General features: G+C 46.4%; 2 protein-coding genes across 5 annotated transcripts; one reads left to right on the top strand and one right to left on the bottom strand.

The window, feature by feature from the left end:
• Positions 1–4,929: 4,929 nt before the first annotated feature.
• LOC127298360 (pentatricopeptide repeat-containing protein At5g08305) lies at positions 4,930–6,838 on the top strand. The gene has a single exon (XM_051328242.2). The coding sequence runs from the start codon at positions 5,034–5,036 to the stop codon at positions 6,498–6,500; it is 1,467 nt and encodes a 488-aa protein (XP_051184202.1). The 5' UTR covers positions 4,930–5,033; the 3' UTR covers positions 6,501–6,838.
• Positions 6,839–8,232: 1,394 nt separating this feature from the next.
• On the bottom strand, positions 8,233–12,165 carry LOC127298371 (serine/threonine-protein kinase PCRK1). 4 transcript variants are annotated; one of them, XM_051328250.2, is made up of 5 exons: positions 11,824–12,165; positions 10,870–11,296; positions 10,460–10,720; positions 10,191–10,310; positions 8,233–9,244 (listed from the first exon to the last, which is right to left on the bottom strand). In XM_051328250.2, exons 2-5 carry the CDS (start codon positions 11,260–11,262, stop codon positions 8,720–8,722), a joined length of 1,299 nt encoding a protein of 432 aa, XP_051184210.1. In that variant the 5' UTR covers positions 11,263–11,296; positions 11,824–12,165; the 3' UTR covers positions 8,233–8,719. The 4 variants fall into 4 exon arrangements, with proteins under 4 accessions (XP_051184210.1, XP_051184222.1, XP_051184213.1 ...); XM_051328262.2 differs by having other exon boundaries at positions 11,701–11,824; XM_051328253.2 differs by lacking the exon at positions 11,824–12,165 and adding an exon at positions 11,595–11,749.
• Positions 12,166–15,165: the final 3,000 nt, after the last annotated feature.

Here is a 15,165-nt window from a genome sequence, read left to right as displayed (position 1 = left end):
CTCTCTTAGTGCTCACAAGCTTTGCACTTCTCGGTATCGGTGGACACACACTCTTTTCTATTTTTTTTTCTCTTTTTTTCACTCTTTTTTTTCTATGCTTAGAAGCTTTATTTTTCTCTATGTATATGTCACACTTTTCTTCTTTTGTGTATCTTTCTCACCGAGCTTGCTTCGGAGCTTCGCTCAACACAACACACACACACACACCCTCTCACGGTCGTGACACTTGTGCAATGCTTCAGAACGCTCGAAAAGCCACTCTCAATGGGATAGGTACGCAAAGGAAGAAACGGAGCTACAAGGGGGTAAGGGGGCAAGTTATACCTAGTGAAAAGGTTAGGCGGTGTCAAGCACACGAACTTGCGATGGCGAAGTGGTGGTGTCGATGATGGTGGCGAAGTTGCGCCGGAATCCGGGGTGCCAATGATGTCGTCGCGGTGTTGATGTAGGCGCGGAAGCGGAATAGACAACCGATGCACTCCAAATCGGAAACCGGGCAAATTAAGTCAATGCCCGAAAAGTTGGGTCGAAACAAGCGGTCAAAAGTTGGGCTCCAAAAATCGTCAAAATTAGAGATGGGCTATGTGGAGTATTTGGGGGATGCTGTTAAAATTTGGAGTCAAACGGGCTCCGGAAAGTTGTCAAAATTTGGGGCAAAAAATGGAGTTAAATTAGCCGAAAATTGGGTCAAACCGGTCCAGAACCCGGTCAAACCGGATCTGGGACTGGCGCGCCCGGTCCAGACCGGGCCCCGGACCGGATGGAGCCCCTGGATTGCGCCGGATGGCACCGGTCTGTGCTCCGGTTTCAACCGGGTGGCCCGGTGTGCCGTCCGGTTTGCTCCGGTTGGAGGCGAGGCAGTTGGCGGCTAGCTTGGGCGCGCTTGGTCGGCAGGGGTGGGCGCGCGTGCGTGGAGCTGCTGGCAGCGATTGGGCTCAATGGCCACGGGCGCGAGCGGAGGCAGGTGAGGTCGGGCGGGCGCGCCCTTGGTGGCGCGGGTGCTGCGCGCGGGTGGGCCTGGCAAGGGCGGGGAGGCCCGGTGGTTGGCGCGTGGGTGAGCAGGTGTCCTCAGGCCGATCGGTGGGCGAGGCGATGCGCGAGCGGAGGCTTTTGCCTCGAGCAGGGGACGCGGCGAGCGGAGGTGGTTGGGCGCGCGCGTGCGGCCAGGCGGCCAGGTGATGCAGCGAGCGGGAGGTCAACGCGATGCAGGCCGGCGTCGGCTGCAGATGATGAGCGTGGGCAAGCAGCGGGGCAGCGCAGCCAGGGGCACGGAGGCGGAGCAGCGAGGTTGGAGCGTGCGCTGTAGGGTCAATGAACTGTTCGTCCTCCACGAAGAACAACACGATGAACGGGACACCAAATCTCTCAGATCTGGACGAAGTTGGTGGAATTGGGCAAGAAAAAGATGGGGGAAACATAGATCAGCACCAAAGACATCAAATCAGTTGATCAAAATCACAAAAAACGCAACAAATTCGGAGATCAATTTTCGAGCTATTTTTTGGGGCAATTTTTGGGGAAATTTTTTGGGCGAAAATTGGAGAGATTTGTGGTCAAATTCGTGGCAACCTTTGCTCTGATACCATATGATGAGGTATCTCTGGCTCTGATTACCATATGATGCGGCCTAAGGCCACGTGGGTTGCCCGATCTCACGAATTGACCGAGGGAAAGGCGGGGGAGAGGAAGAACACGAAGAACACGGCGAAGAACACGATGAACACACGCGAACGCACGCAACACAACCCGATACAATCCGGTTTACTCCCGATAGCCCGAACCACTATCCCGATAGAATCTCTCAAGGGAGAGACACGCGGTAGAATCCCCGAGAGGAAGATCGGTATACGATCGGTGGAATCACACGAGTGAGAGACCGGTGGTAGAATCACAAGTGTGAGAGACTAATCATATAAGGAGTGCCTTGTACAATAGATTTGGATAATCTAAGGAGGGGGTTTCCCTAATCCCAAAGGGATGGTGGAGGCATGAGCCTAGGTTCTCTCAAGTTCATTCCTTCCCTTATGAAGGGGGAGGTGGGAGCCTATATATAGGGAGCCACTAAGGAGGGGTAGTTTAGGCATAGAAGGGGGTACATGGGCCTTGGCCCTAATTGACTTGTGGATAGCGCTTCACATAGTCCGGAGACTCTCTTGTATGTAGGCCGGAGACTCCGGTCTTGATCTTCATGGGCCGGAGACTCCGTTGTGAGTTGGCGACGCCGGCGACTCCGGTGTAGCTGCGCCTGGAGCTTCTTCCATGCTTCCACGACCTCGGCCTTGAGTCCTCGAGCATCCATGGCATCCTCCACTTCCTCCGTACTTGGTGATGTATTCCTATCATGGTCATATGACGGAGGATGAAGTAGCATACCATTCCACATAGGTAATTGTACGCACGCATAAAGGAGAAGATTCACCTTTGCGTGACGTGTCGGCGTCGATGCATATGATGTGGCGAAGACCGAAGGTCGGGCTACATCACTACGTCTTACAAATAAGGACTGGGCGTATGGGGCTTATGGTTGTTTAATTGTTAATTTAGGTTTTATTCCTATCAGGTAAGATCAAGTTCAATCATCATTAGTTAGTTAGCTCCAGGTGGTCACTAAGGAAGAGGCCAACGCGTGTCTTCAGACGGACGCCCGCAAATGGTCCTGGTTCTCCTGGAGCATCTCTGGGTTGAGGATGCAATGCATAGGTGGCGTTCCTATCAAGTGAGGTCACAAGCCTCTGCCACTGCCACCGCTATAAGAAGCGAAGTCCCTTGCTACTGCGGTGACAGCAACGAAGAGCGCACTGGGAGTCCTGGATCAATGTAAGAATTGAAGCATCATCTCTGCTAACTTCCTCCCCATGCTCCATTTTAGGTATCGGTTAGTATATTTTTCCTATTTTCAGCAAGGCTATCTAGGCATCAACTAACTGTGTGATGGACACGATTGCTATCTTGCAGCTTACAAATATGTGTACCGTTTGGCAGGCTACACCTTGCATGATTCTTTTTCTGTTATCCACAAAAAAGCTATGGATAGGTTCATATTTTTTGCGATGGATTTGTACCCACATTTTGGAGCTTATTTCCGAGGACCTGTTAATCGGGATCGCCAAACTGAGTGTATTCTTCTCAGCTCACATTTGTCATCACATACTATTGTTAACGCAAGGTATGGTTCTTCCCCTTCCTTTTTTATCTCTTGGAGAATAATTTCACTGATTTTTTTCCGAGGGCGTAGAGTTTCATAAATTATCTCCCTTGTTGGTCAGCTCGTCAAAATTATATTTTTCAGGTCTCAGCAAGGTTATGTTAGTGTCAGCAATATAGGGTTTGTAGTTAACAGAAATGGTTGCTTAAGATTAAAATGCTATGCAACCGGTGATGATGGGAAATTATCCTTTTGAAGGAGAACACGAATGGTTCTCTATTGGAAGGACTAAACGGATCTTCTAATTCCTTTGAACTGTTGGTGCTGAAATCACTTCGGAAACATAAGACTTTTATCATCGATGCTGACTATAAAAGGTTTCTAATCGGCCGAAGGTGCTATAAATTCATTCCGCAAAGGAAAGATAAGAGAACATAAATAAATCATTTTCTGGACAAAAATGTTTCTGATCATGCATGTAACAATATGCCTAACTATATTTCAAAGATGTGCATAACTCTATTGACACCTAGCCTCCGTTATTCACTTATTTTTTAGGTTGATAAGGTGAATCATAATGCCTATTCTGAAAAGAAATCAGTAGAAGAACACATTCATAGAAAGAAGACTCTAAACTTTCCTTGGAATATTCTTTTTGGATTTTTGTAGGGTTGTAAAAAAGGACTAGCATTTCTTTCACATGTCTAGGGAGCCACTTTATTTGTGTCACTCAAAATGAAATGATGAACAAATTCCATTTGCTCGCACTTCCTTGCCATGATTTTATTTGCTTTCACAAAATTTCAGAGTAGGATTTCCGATTAATGACCGCCTCAGTGTTTTAAATGTGGTCAACTTTAACTACAAAGTTAACTCTTCATTCTTCTCCATTTAGTTATTGATGTAGATTACAAAAATGGTTACCACAAAGGGGATCTTGTTATGGCAGCTGATCTAGCCATCCGAGTATCAATTGCATTCATGATAAAAATTGTTCCAAGGTCACCCCCCTCAGCATGAAGTGAGATGCTCTAGAAAGGTCATGATTCTTATGAGGTCTCCAGTCAGAAATTTGGTGATATTTCAGTTTTTGCGTCAACAATAACAGTAGTTTTAATAGATTTATTATGGGTACTATATTGTCACTGATTGATAAGGTTCATAATCCTCAGTAACTTGAAGCGTTGTTTTGCCTATCCCTATAGGGTGCCATAGTGGACATATATATCCACTCGTGTAATAGATGCAGATAAGTTGGTTATTTGGCTTGTTCAGAAAATTTAATACTTTTTGTAATCTCCTAGCATGTATAATGTCAAAGGTCGAAATGGAAACTACTGGTTTAGTCCAATAGTTTCATTTTGTTCGCTTCATATATGGATTTTCCTGTGTTTTGTATTTCTTGGCCGGAAAAATATTAGTTAAAAGGGTATTGCAATCTATATAAGAACAAGGTGACCCTGTATATATATTCACAAGCAAAGTGCCTATATTTGACTCGCATAGTAAAACATCAGGGATGTAAATTCAGGTCGCCATTAGCACAAACTACACAAGCATGGGTATGCAACAGTTCCACGCGCATTAGTTTAAATATGTAAAGAGGAAAGAAATTTGAGGAGTGTGAGATGATAGTCAACATGAGCAAGTAGATGCCAGAAAATAATAGTTGCAAATGAATAAAATCTAACTAAAAATGCTTTTGATCAATGTATGAGGTATAATTTTGCTGGACCGTAGCAACGCACGGGCATTCAACTAGTATGAGTAGCATCACAATCCTACATGAACATAAAGAAATGGCCTCTTAATGTAGTTTTCTCCATGCGACCTAGCCAACCAAACTGGCCCTCAGTCAATTCCCGCCCTTGCTCTTCCGGCCGGCCGAATGAGGCTTCCGATCTGCCTCCCGCCCCACCTCCTCCGCCACCTCGACGGCCGCACCCTCTCCACGGCGCTGCTCGACCCCCTCATCCGCACGACCTCTTCCTCGCCCTCCACCCCGCACCTCTCCTTCTCCCTCTTCCTCCTTCTCCTCCGCTCCGCACTGCGGCCCTCCCACCTCACCTTCCCCTTCCTCGGCCGTGCCGCCGCTCGCCTCGCCTCCCCCGGCCTGGCGCTCTCTCTTCACGCGCACCCGCTCCGGCTCGGACTCCTCCCCTGCGACCTCCACGTCGCAAATTCCCTCGTCCACATGTACGCGGCCTGCGCGCTGCCGGACCTAGCCCGCCGCCTGTTCGACGAAATACCGCAGCCTAACCGCGTCTCCTGGAACGCCCTCCTCGATGGTTACGCCAAGTGCCACGACCTCCTATCTGCCCGCTGGGTGTTCGACCGGATGCCCCAGCGGGATGTTGTCTCATGGAGCGCCATGATCGACGGGTGCGTCAAGTGCGGGGAGCACCGTGAGGCTCTCGCGTTGTTCGAGATGATGGAGATCGCGGCGGGTTCTGACCAGGGCGTAATGGCAAACGATGTCACAATGGTCAGCGTGCTTGGTGCGTGCGCGCACCTGGGGGACCTCGGGCGGGGGAGGCAGATGCATCGGCACCTTCAGGAGCGCGGCTTCCTGCTGAACCTCAAACTCGCCACCTCGCTTGTGGACATGTACGCCAAGTGTGGGGCGATCAGTGAGGCGCTCGAGGTGTTCCGTGCTGTGCCAGTGGCCAGCACTGATGTTCTGATATGGAACGCCGTGATTGGTGGACTTGCAGTGCATGGGATGGGCATGGAGACAGCGGAGATTTTCCGAGAGATGCAGCACTCTGGGGTAGTGCCAGATGAGATCACATACCTTGGTTTATTAAGTGCCTGCGTACATGGTGGTCTGGTGGATGAGGCCTGGAGGTTCTTTCGCTCACTTGAAGCTCAAGGGCTCAGACCACATGTCGAGCACTATGCTTGTCTTGTAGATGTGCTTGGTCGAGCAGGCCGCTTGGAGGAAGCATATGGTGTTGTTAAGAGCATGCCAATGGAACCCAGTGTCTCTGTACTTGGTGCTCTCTTGAATGCATGCCATCTGCATGGATGGGTAGAGTTGGGGGAGGTAGTCGGCAGACAGCTTGTCCAATTGCAGCCAGACCATGATGGCAGGTACATTGGGTTGTCCAATATCTATGCTGTTGCTAAGCGGTGGCAAGAGGCAAAGAAAGCAAGAAAGGTGATGGAGGAGAGAGGAGTGAGAAAGATCCCTGGGTTTAGCGAGATTGATGTCGGTGGAAGGCTCCGCAGGTTTATTGCCCATGACAACACTCATTCTCGATCAACAGAGATTTATGCCTTGCTTAATCTTATAGCCGTGGAGATGAAAATGAAGGATGCTGTTGCTGTTCCAGAGTACTTCTGTACAGATTGATAGGAGGATGGTTGCCTGGTGGATCTATCAAAACAAAATCCTTGTGAAACATTTTGATTGTGCTTTCTGCCACTCATGCAATGACTACCAAATATTACCTAGTTGCGAGCAGATCCCTCAAGAGCATGGGATGCTCAAGAGGTAGGCATTTGAAGTTGAGACAGAATGCATTTATGTCCTACTGGAAGCAGAGCCATAGAAGCATGAGGTGTGCAGATAGTCTTGAGATTTTTTTTAGCTGCTTTTGTATATCTAGTCAGGCAGGATATTTTAGGAAACAGTGGCAATGACAAAAACTGCATTCTGTTACTGGAACAGCAATCAGACAGTATTAAACATATGGTTAAGCTTTGTTTAATAACAGTTCCACCTCTGGATTCTGCTTTTATGGATGGTTGATCTAGGCACAAGAACATTCTAAAGACCACAGACAATGTATGGTAAATGGTGCTTAACTATGGGATTATTCAGACTTAGAAACTTTATCTCAAAGATTTTATCAATATAAATTGTAAATATGCTTCACATATTATGAATGCAAATTTATACACCGGCTACAGTTTTCTGAAGAATCTGCAATCGTTGGATGTGCCAATTGGTAGGACAATGTGCAAGAACAGCTCATGCAGCCTGTGGTGAGCTTTTGCCATTAACGAGATTTCTGCTTGTGTATAGCACTCAAAGGTGAAATCACACTACGCTTACTCATATGACTGTATTGTAACCTTTGTTCACAAAACTAATACTCCTATAATATTGCTTACCTTTGTATTTGTACCATGCCAAGCATCTAGAGCAGGCTATATTAGAATGCCATCTGTATTTTCTGCTGTCATAATGAAATTAATTTCATGAAAGGTCATATGGTATTCTTTACTCTTATAAAGATTTGTATTGATGGTGTTCCATTCACTTTAACTGTGATTATGTCTTAAGTTGCAAAGAGTAACCGTAATTATTATATATCTTATGTAGCCGACATATATATCACCATCTTTTGATTAGTTGATCAATATTATTTTGTTCGGTACAAAGTTTTTAGAGAACTCATGCAGTAAGAAACTGTCGTAGCAACGCATGAGCACTCTAGCAGTTAGTTAGTTTACTAAAGAAACAGTATTTTGTGTTAAGTATCTTTGGCTCATGGGCACCAATGCTCCTGCTATTTAAAAAAATTCGAAAATCATATATATTTGTTTAAAAAAAATCTGAAAATGAATCTAGACATAATAAATGATGTAACCTACAAGCGTGTAAAATTTTAATATGAAGTTCTTTATATTGTAGACTACACAAAAAAGAAAAAATCTGTTAAAATTTGGAGATTTGAAATATGCATACCCAAATCCACGGGTTTGTTATTTTTGTGTAGCCCATAATTTTTTGTATTTGAAATTGAAATTTTGCACGTTTATGGGACAATTCATTAGCTACACCATGATTTTTTTCCTAAATTTTTTGAAACACATAAATGTGATTTTTATTTTTCTAAAATAGCAAGAGCACTGGTGCCCAGGAGCACCAAATCTCTGTCCCAGTATTTTGCTTTCAGAGAAAAAACACAAAGAGCAGTTATCAAACAACATGACCTGTTTGTCCACCCTTTACTTCACATTTATCCTTATGTTACGTCTTCTATAACCTCTCTTCACATTTTAATAATGATTCTATTTACATGGACATAAGGACGATAATTCTGCCCCTCCATTGATCTAGTGCAGAAGAAAACAAATTTGCTGTCAACCATGTCAGACTGTCATTGCAGATAAGTAGTAATAAAATTATGCGGAGGTATCGATACAGGGTGCAAAGCTAGCAAATTCAGGAACCAATGAGCTACATGTACTGCCTGAAAATCCTTATTTGGCACTTGATACAAGTACAACTCAAAACTCACTCAGCAATAGCCAAAAACCAATTTAAACTGTAGAATAAGATTTCTACTCTCAAAAATTACTGCTTGAGTTGGTTTTCCAGCTCTTATGAAAACATGGAATCTCAGCTATGTGAAGGCTGCCTGGATGCGACCCCACAAATTCAGGAATAGCCGTTATTAAGCGGTGATAGCATCAGGCTCCGCCAAATCATTTGTTTTCAGTTACCATGCTCTCTGGTTTTATGATAAATAACAACTCAAGTGGCATTTCTGCCGTTGCTGTTTTGTTAAAATCTATGGATGTTAAAGTCATCAAGGAAACATGTCCCTTCGGTAATGTGAGTCAGTGTGTTCTCACAAGCTTGGGTGTCCACTTCTGCCATGTAAACCATCTCCCGTCTCCAGCTTTAATATCAGCTATTCTCCTCTTCAGATCGAGACCTTTCCTTTTCTTCTCATCACTTGCCAATTCTTTTGAATGGCTTATCAGAGGATGCTCTGGTGTTCCGAGTTCACTACCATCGACGATCTTCTGGACCATCTCCAGCACCTCGCTCATCTTAGGCCTATATCTGGCATGGCGCACCAGGCACTTGTTTGCCAGTGAGGCAATCCTGGCTGCTGACTTCAAGTTGTAGTTCCCTTCGAGCCTCGGATCCATTATGGTCTCAAACTTCTTGGTGTCCGAAGAGTAAGGCTTCACCCATTCTACAAGGTTCTGCTCACCCCTTGGCCTGTTCCGGTCCAGAGGTCGCCGGCCTGTGAGGAGCTCGTAGAGCACTACACCATAGCTCCATATGTCATTCTTGCTGCTGAGGCGCCCTGTATGGATATACTCAGGAGCTGCATACCCGATAGTCCCCACCACCTGTTTAATATGTCAAATAAACTTGATTTTTCACATTTTATAGGTAAAAAATGTCATGTATTTACAGTTAAGCTACAATCAGCTGTGAGGATTTTCAGCTTTCAAGATCACGTGATCTCTCTTTGCCAGAAAATTCAAAAGCTAAGCTCAAATGATTAAAAAATCCATAGAAAAACCTGTTGCATAGATATTAGTGAGTCATGTACATTCAGCTTGAATAGCATATTTAAGTTGTGAAAGAAGGCTTGGGTTTTATTGACACATTTCAAAAATCAGTTGCACTTTTTACGAAACTTGAAATCTGGAAACAACATACGAGATTATTTTTTTGATCTTTTAGATGAAGGTAATTATTGGTTTTTAAAACAGATCATGTAATCCCGAGACACATTAGTGGTTTTAAGTGCAGTCTACTTTATTGCGAATTTGATCACAATATATGATAAAATGCTACAGTTGGAAATCTGCCAGAAAGTTTTAGCTCATTTGAACCAACCAGTAAGGTTTGATGGCTTTTCTGACCGGTCGTTTTGCACTACCATGTTGACTAACCGAAAATGCCAACTGCCCACCCTATGTTTTTCTAGGATAATGGTGCTGATAGGTGATAGCTTCTTATTCAAAAGGCCACTGGGAAGTGCTTGCTAATTGCGTTCTAAGTGTCCAACTACATGGAGAAGTTTCTTGACCAGATCAAACTGACAGAAGGATGAATGTTCTAACCGTTCCATGTTTGGGTTTGCTGCTTGTTTGATGAAGAATACACAATACGAACTATTCTTTCTACTGAGACCTAGTAACTACTGATCATACTATTTGAACTCATAAAGTTGTCTTTAAAAGTCACAGCATGCTACTAAAATTTTCAGCATTGCGCAGTGAAACTGAGAACAGTGTTATCAGGTGCTAGACAAAGTAAATCTGTTATGGGCTGCTTGTTGCATACCGCTGTGGAAACATGGCTTCCCTCTTGTGGTCCCAGTCTAGCCAATCCAAAGTCTGACAATTTTGCGTTCCAGTTCTCGTCGAGCAGAATGTTTGAAGGCTTCAGATCACGAAATATTATCTGGAAGAAAATTTCATTGAATACATTGCGAGGACAGGGAAAAAGGCAAGAGAGGGGGGAAAAAGCTCAGGTTCTTGCAGTCTTATCTTTCAGCAATTAAAACATTTGATTGAGTTGCTTAGAATCCGCATTCCTATGACTAGGCGTACCTTGAACTCAGAATCTTCGTGCAGGTACTTGAGACCACGAGCAGTGTCGAGTGCTACTCTTAGCCTCATTGCCCACGAAACTGGCTTGGGCGACCTCGTTGATAGGTGATCAGCTAGGCTCCCATGAGGCATGTACTCGTACACGAGCAGCAGCTGAATCCCCCTCTCGTCATCCTCGGCGCAGTACCCAACGAGCTTCACCAGGTTAGGATGATCTACCACCCCAAGAAAATTCACCTCGGTCACCCATTCCTTATGCCCCTGCACGACGAATAAAAAGGTTGATCATCACGTGCATCCAGCCATCCATTACCAGATCCTCAATTATTGTTCTGGTTGATGATCGGCGAGCTCTGATAGTATGTTGAGTTATTTGAAGCTCTTGCATAGGGAGAAGAGGAGAATGGTACCTGGAGGCCCTTGCGTCCAAGCTGCTTAATGGCAACATCAAGGCTTCGACGCGGCTCAAGGACACTCCGGATGGTGCCACGGTAGACACAGCCAAAGCCACCCTCGCCGATCATGAGTGTGCGGCTGAAGTTCCGGGTAGCATTCTTGAGCTCCTGGAAGGTAAAGATACGGAGATTGTTGGGCCGCTGCGGCAGCGAAAGCTGCCGGTACCGACCAAACGACTCGACGCTCATCTCTGATGACATGTTGAGCGAGCAGCACTCTGACCCAGACCGCCGTGCGTCATGATCTGTGGACATGCTGCTGTTGGAAAGTGCCGACTGCGATCGTGTTGGCCCCTGCAGGTCCTTCTCCCGCTCCTTCTCCCAGCCCGCGAACCGGAAGCACTGCATCGCCCTTCTGCCCCGTTGAGGCGACTCCCCAGCTCTGCAACAACATGCCAGCGTCAAAGATACAACCTAAACAAGTCATTTTCAGATGGCGCTAAAAGCAAGCTCTGGTATCTTGGAAGCAAGATGGTTGAGAACAGAAGACTAGGCGTTATTCAACGAGAAATTAAACTTTGAAGGCATCGAACGAAGAAGACTATGCCTCTCCATTTGGCAATAGAGTTAAAACACTTTCGGAAGAATCAAGAGATTTGCACTTTTCAGAGGAAGAGGAAAACCTTTCAGCGTCAAAGGATCAACCAAATAATCATCAGCAATATAAAACCCCACCAAACCTGAAGGACGGCCGATCTGAGGAAGCCAAAATAAATGGATTCTCCTAGCTGGGATACGATCAACCATGACAGAGATCGCAAGCAACCTCCAACCAACCGTACCAACCTCGAATCATTGTGAATGGAGGTACCTCCCCTCCAATCCCATGTATCCCTTTTGTCAGCACTCAACCCCAACAAACGAACCCCATAACACCCACAAAATTTGAAGACACGGAGCTTTCTTCACCTGTGTGGGCTTCCACAGACCACCTAGTTGAGCCGCCACATGGGAGGAAGGAGACGACGGGGCTGCTTCTGGCTCTTGGCACGGATCAGTGGAGTACGGGATTAGGATTGGATGGATTGCGTAGTTAGCAGGTCAATGGCTGCTTCGAGCTGTCTTTTTCTGCTTGGTTGGTCGCTTGCTTGCTTTGGGAAGAGGGGACGCGAGAGAAACGTGAGGGATTGGATGGCGAGAGGTTTGAATGCTGCTGGGGGGAAGGGAAGACGAGTATGGTGATGGGTGCATGCGTTGAAACCAAGAGAGAAGAAGACGGTGGGGAGGGGGAAATGGCAACTGACAAATGGCAGTGACAAGAACTTTCGTCATGGGCTCATGGCTGTGGGGTAAAATTGGAGTTATCACCTTCAACAAAATACTATTAGAGTAATCACGAGTACCGTACCTGCTGCACTTTCTGTACAGATCTCACATATAGCAACTTTTGTAGTACTACTATATAGTTTCAGTAATCTCCTGATTTTCTCCACTTGGTCATTTTTATCTTCATGGCTTGTAGTTTTCTTTTTCTTTGCCGGGGGATTGATGGCTTGTGTACTTGAGTAGTACAAGCTTGTGGTGGCATAACCAAAACGAGAACTTCGAAAAGGTCGGCACAGTGGTCCGGTCTGACTTGGCTTCTTGTTGGAAGTTGCAACATGAGTCTGGACAAGATTACGACTAAGAGCAATTTCAATAGTGTAGCCAACTGCTGGTTATAAGCCAAGTGTCATGTTATCTATAGCTAACTTAGAGCCAATATATACAATAGTGAGCCATAAAAATGTACTATTTTATCAATGTATGGTCCACCTTTCATTCTCATAAAGTCTCAGGAAAGACGCCAGAAATTTCGCTCTTGCATAAGAGCTCACTCTCCTTCTCTCTCCTCCTCTCTCCTTCAACTAAGTAATAATATACTATTTTAATTCTTATAGCCAGCTGACTAGAAATTATTGTACTTGCTCTAATGGAGTTGTTAGGTGGCGGCAAACTGGCAATCAAGTCAATGTATCACATTTGGCCTCCGTGACATTTGCACTTGTGGTTTTGCTCGCCTTCGTTAACTTTTCCGGTTTGAGTCTGGAGCATTTGCTGTTCCTCCTACTTTAGTTGCGCATCATTATGTTTATTTACAAAATTGCTAAGTAGTCTCATTGTCAACGAAGACTTATTTTTCCCTCGAGAAACTAGTAGTAACTCTGCTTATATTCAGTAGGAAGTTTTACACTTTATGGGCAGACGGGAAAAATCTGGTATACGATACAACCTTTGTTCCCTAATACTTCCACCGTCTCATAAAAGTTATCTTAATTTTATTAAAAATTAGATGTATGTAGTTACTATTTAGTGTCTAGATAAATCTAAATTGTAACAAAGTTAAAACATGCTTCATGATAAGGAGGGAGTAAAAAATATTTTAGCAAGCTAATTTAGCTCGCCAAAACGTCTTGCATTGGAGAATAGGGAAAGTATTTTACTCCCTGCGATTATAATAAGTGTTGTTGATTTTGTATGAACTTTGACCTGAGGAAGTATTATTTCTTGGTAAGAGTGGATCACTTAAATTATCATCCCAGATAATAGAGAGAAAAAACAGGCCTTCAAGCAATGCAGTGGCCTAGATTAATCTGACCATCATTGTACACTGTTTTGTCGTATCTGGAAAAGTAATTTGTTTATACAAGTGGTAGACAGCTTAGATAGACTGGTTTTCTATAGTAGGAGTAGCAGAAGTAGACTAACTGGTATCATTTTTTTTTTTAATAACAGCAGAGCGGTACAAGTGCAATAATATAGAAAAGGAAAACGCTCTGTTTCCCCGGGGGGTCGCACGCAACGCGTCCCCCGGCTCCTGCGCCTGACATGCGTCCCTTCACGTGGCTGTGGAGAATGGGTCAAGAGGGTCCCACCAAACCACGACACCACGCATCCTTCTCCATCGTCTCTCTCTCAATTTTCGTCTTCCACATGCTTATCCGCACAGGGATGTCGCCATGGAAGAGCTCTCGCCACCTCTTGTTCGCGTCTTAACCTTCGCGCCGCCGCAATTCAACCACGCACCGGCCCCAATTCTCTTTCTCCTCTCTCAGCTGTTGCCAACTATGCGCGTCCCCAGCTTGTCTCCTTGGACCACTGGCCCCAAATCCCCCTCATCTGGTTGCGCTCTGTCTCCGCCATGGCCGCGCCCGCTGCTGTAAGTCGTAGCCTGCCTGCTTCCAACGGCGTCGGGCGTTGCTTCCACGGGTGGACGGATTTGCTACTTCGGACGGCCGGAGTTGCTACTTCGATCACTCGGCGGTGCTGCCACGGGGCGGCCGGCGTCGCTGCCACGGGCGACGAGTGCTACTACTTCGGTCGGCCAGAGTTGCTGCCATGGGCTGCCGGAGTTGCTACCTCGATCAATCGACGATGCCGCCACGGGACGGCCAACGTCGCTGCCAACAGGGCGGCGAGTGCTGCTACTTCGGTCACTCGGCGCTGCTACCATGGGCGTCCGGCGTTGCTGCCACGGGCGACTAGAGTTGTTAGTTTGCTACTCTAGTCACTTGTACTTGCAACCACGGGCGGGCAGTGTTGCTACTTTGGTCACTCGGCGCTGCTACCATCAGCGGCCAGCGTTGCTGCCAACCTTTTGGGCGGTGGTGCTGCAGAGGGGATGGACGACGATGCTTTCCGGCGGCTGCCGATGTTATTGTCGTTAGTGGTCGGGTGATGCTACCGCCAGGGGTTAGCAGTGCTGCTTGCCGGAATCAAGATGCTGACGGCAGTGGTGAAATGGCGAGGGGAGGAAGGGGACCCATAAAGAGAGGAGGAAGACGTGGTCGTCTGCAGCCGTCGTACTTGTCGGCGGGAGCTGGCCCGGTGGTGGTCACTGGTCAATGGCCAATGGGAGCGACGGAAGGATGAGACTTTCTCTCTCGCTCTACTTCTAACGAGCGAGCGCTACGGGGTGTGGATCTTCCACCGTCAATCAGACAAATCGGACGGTGGGGGAGGCGGGGGATCGGGGCTTTCGATCCCCCGGGGGACGCTCAACGTTGCCCTATAGAAAATGCTAGAGGCGGCTGTGTTTTCCCCATTGGCAGCGTATGCCATGTTGTTGGTGAGAGCAGTTTACCAACTAACAGAAGCTGTCGCGGAATTAACTAAACAAGTTAAAGCCGTTGTATTCCCTGCCTTCTGAGCGTTTGGACGGTGCGTTTGAACGGTGTGCGGGCCAGCGAAGTCAAACCGACCATCAACATGGCCCCATCAGGGAAGCTCACCGCAGCTCACAGTTGAGAGAATAGAGGACCCACACCACTT

This window comes from Lolium perenne, chromosome 1 (genome assembly GCF_019359855.2).
Source record: "Lolium perenne isolate Kyuss_39 chromosome 1, Kyuss_2.0, whole genome shotgun sequence".
In the NCBI taxonomy this organism is placed as follows: Eukaryota; Viridiplantae; Streptophyta; class Magnoliopsida; order Poales; family Poaceae; genus Lolium; species Lolium perenne.
This window is presented reverse-complemented; position numbering and strand designations above follow the sequence as displayed.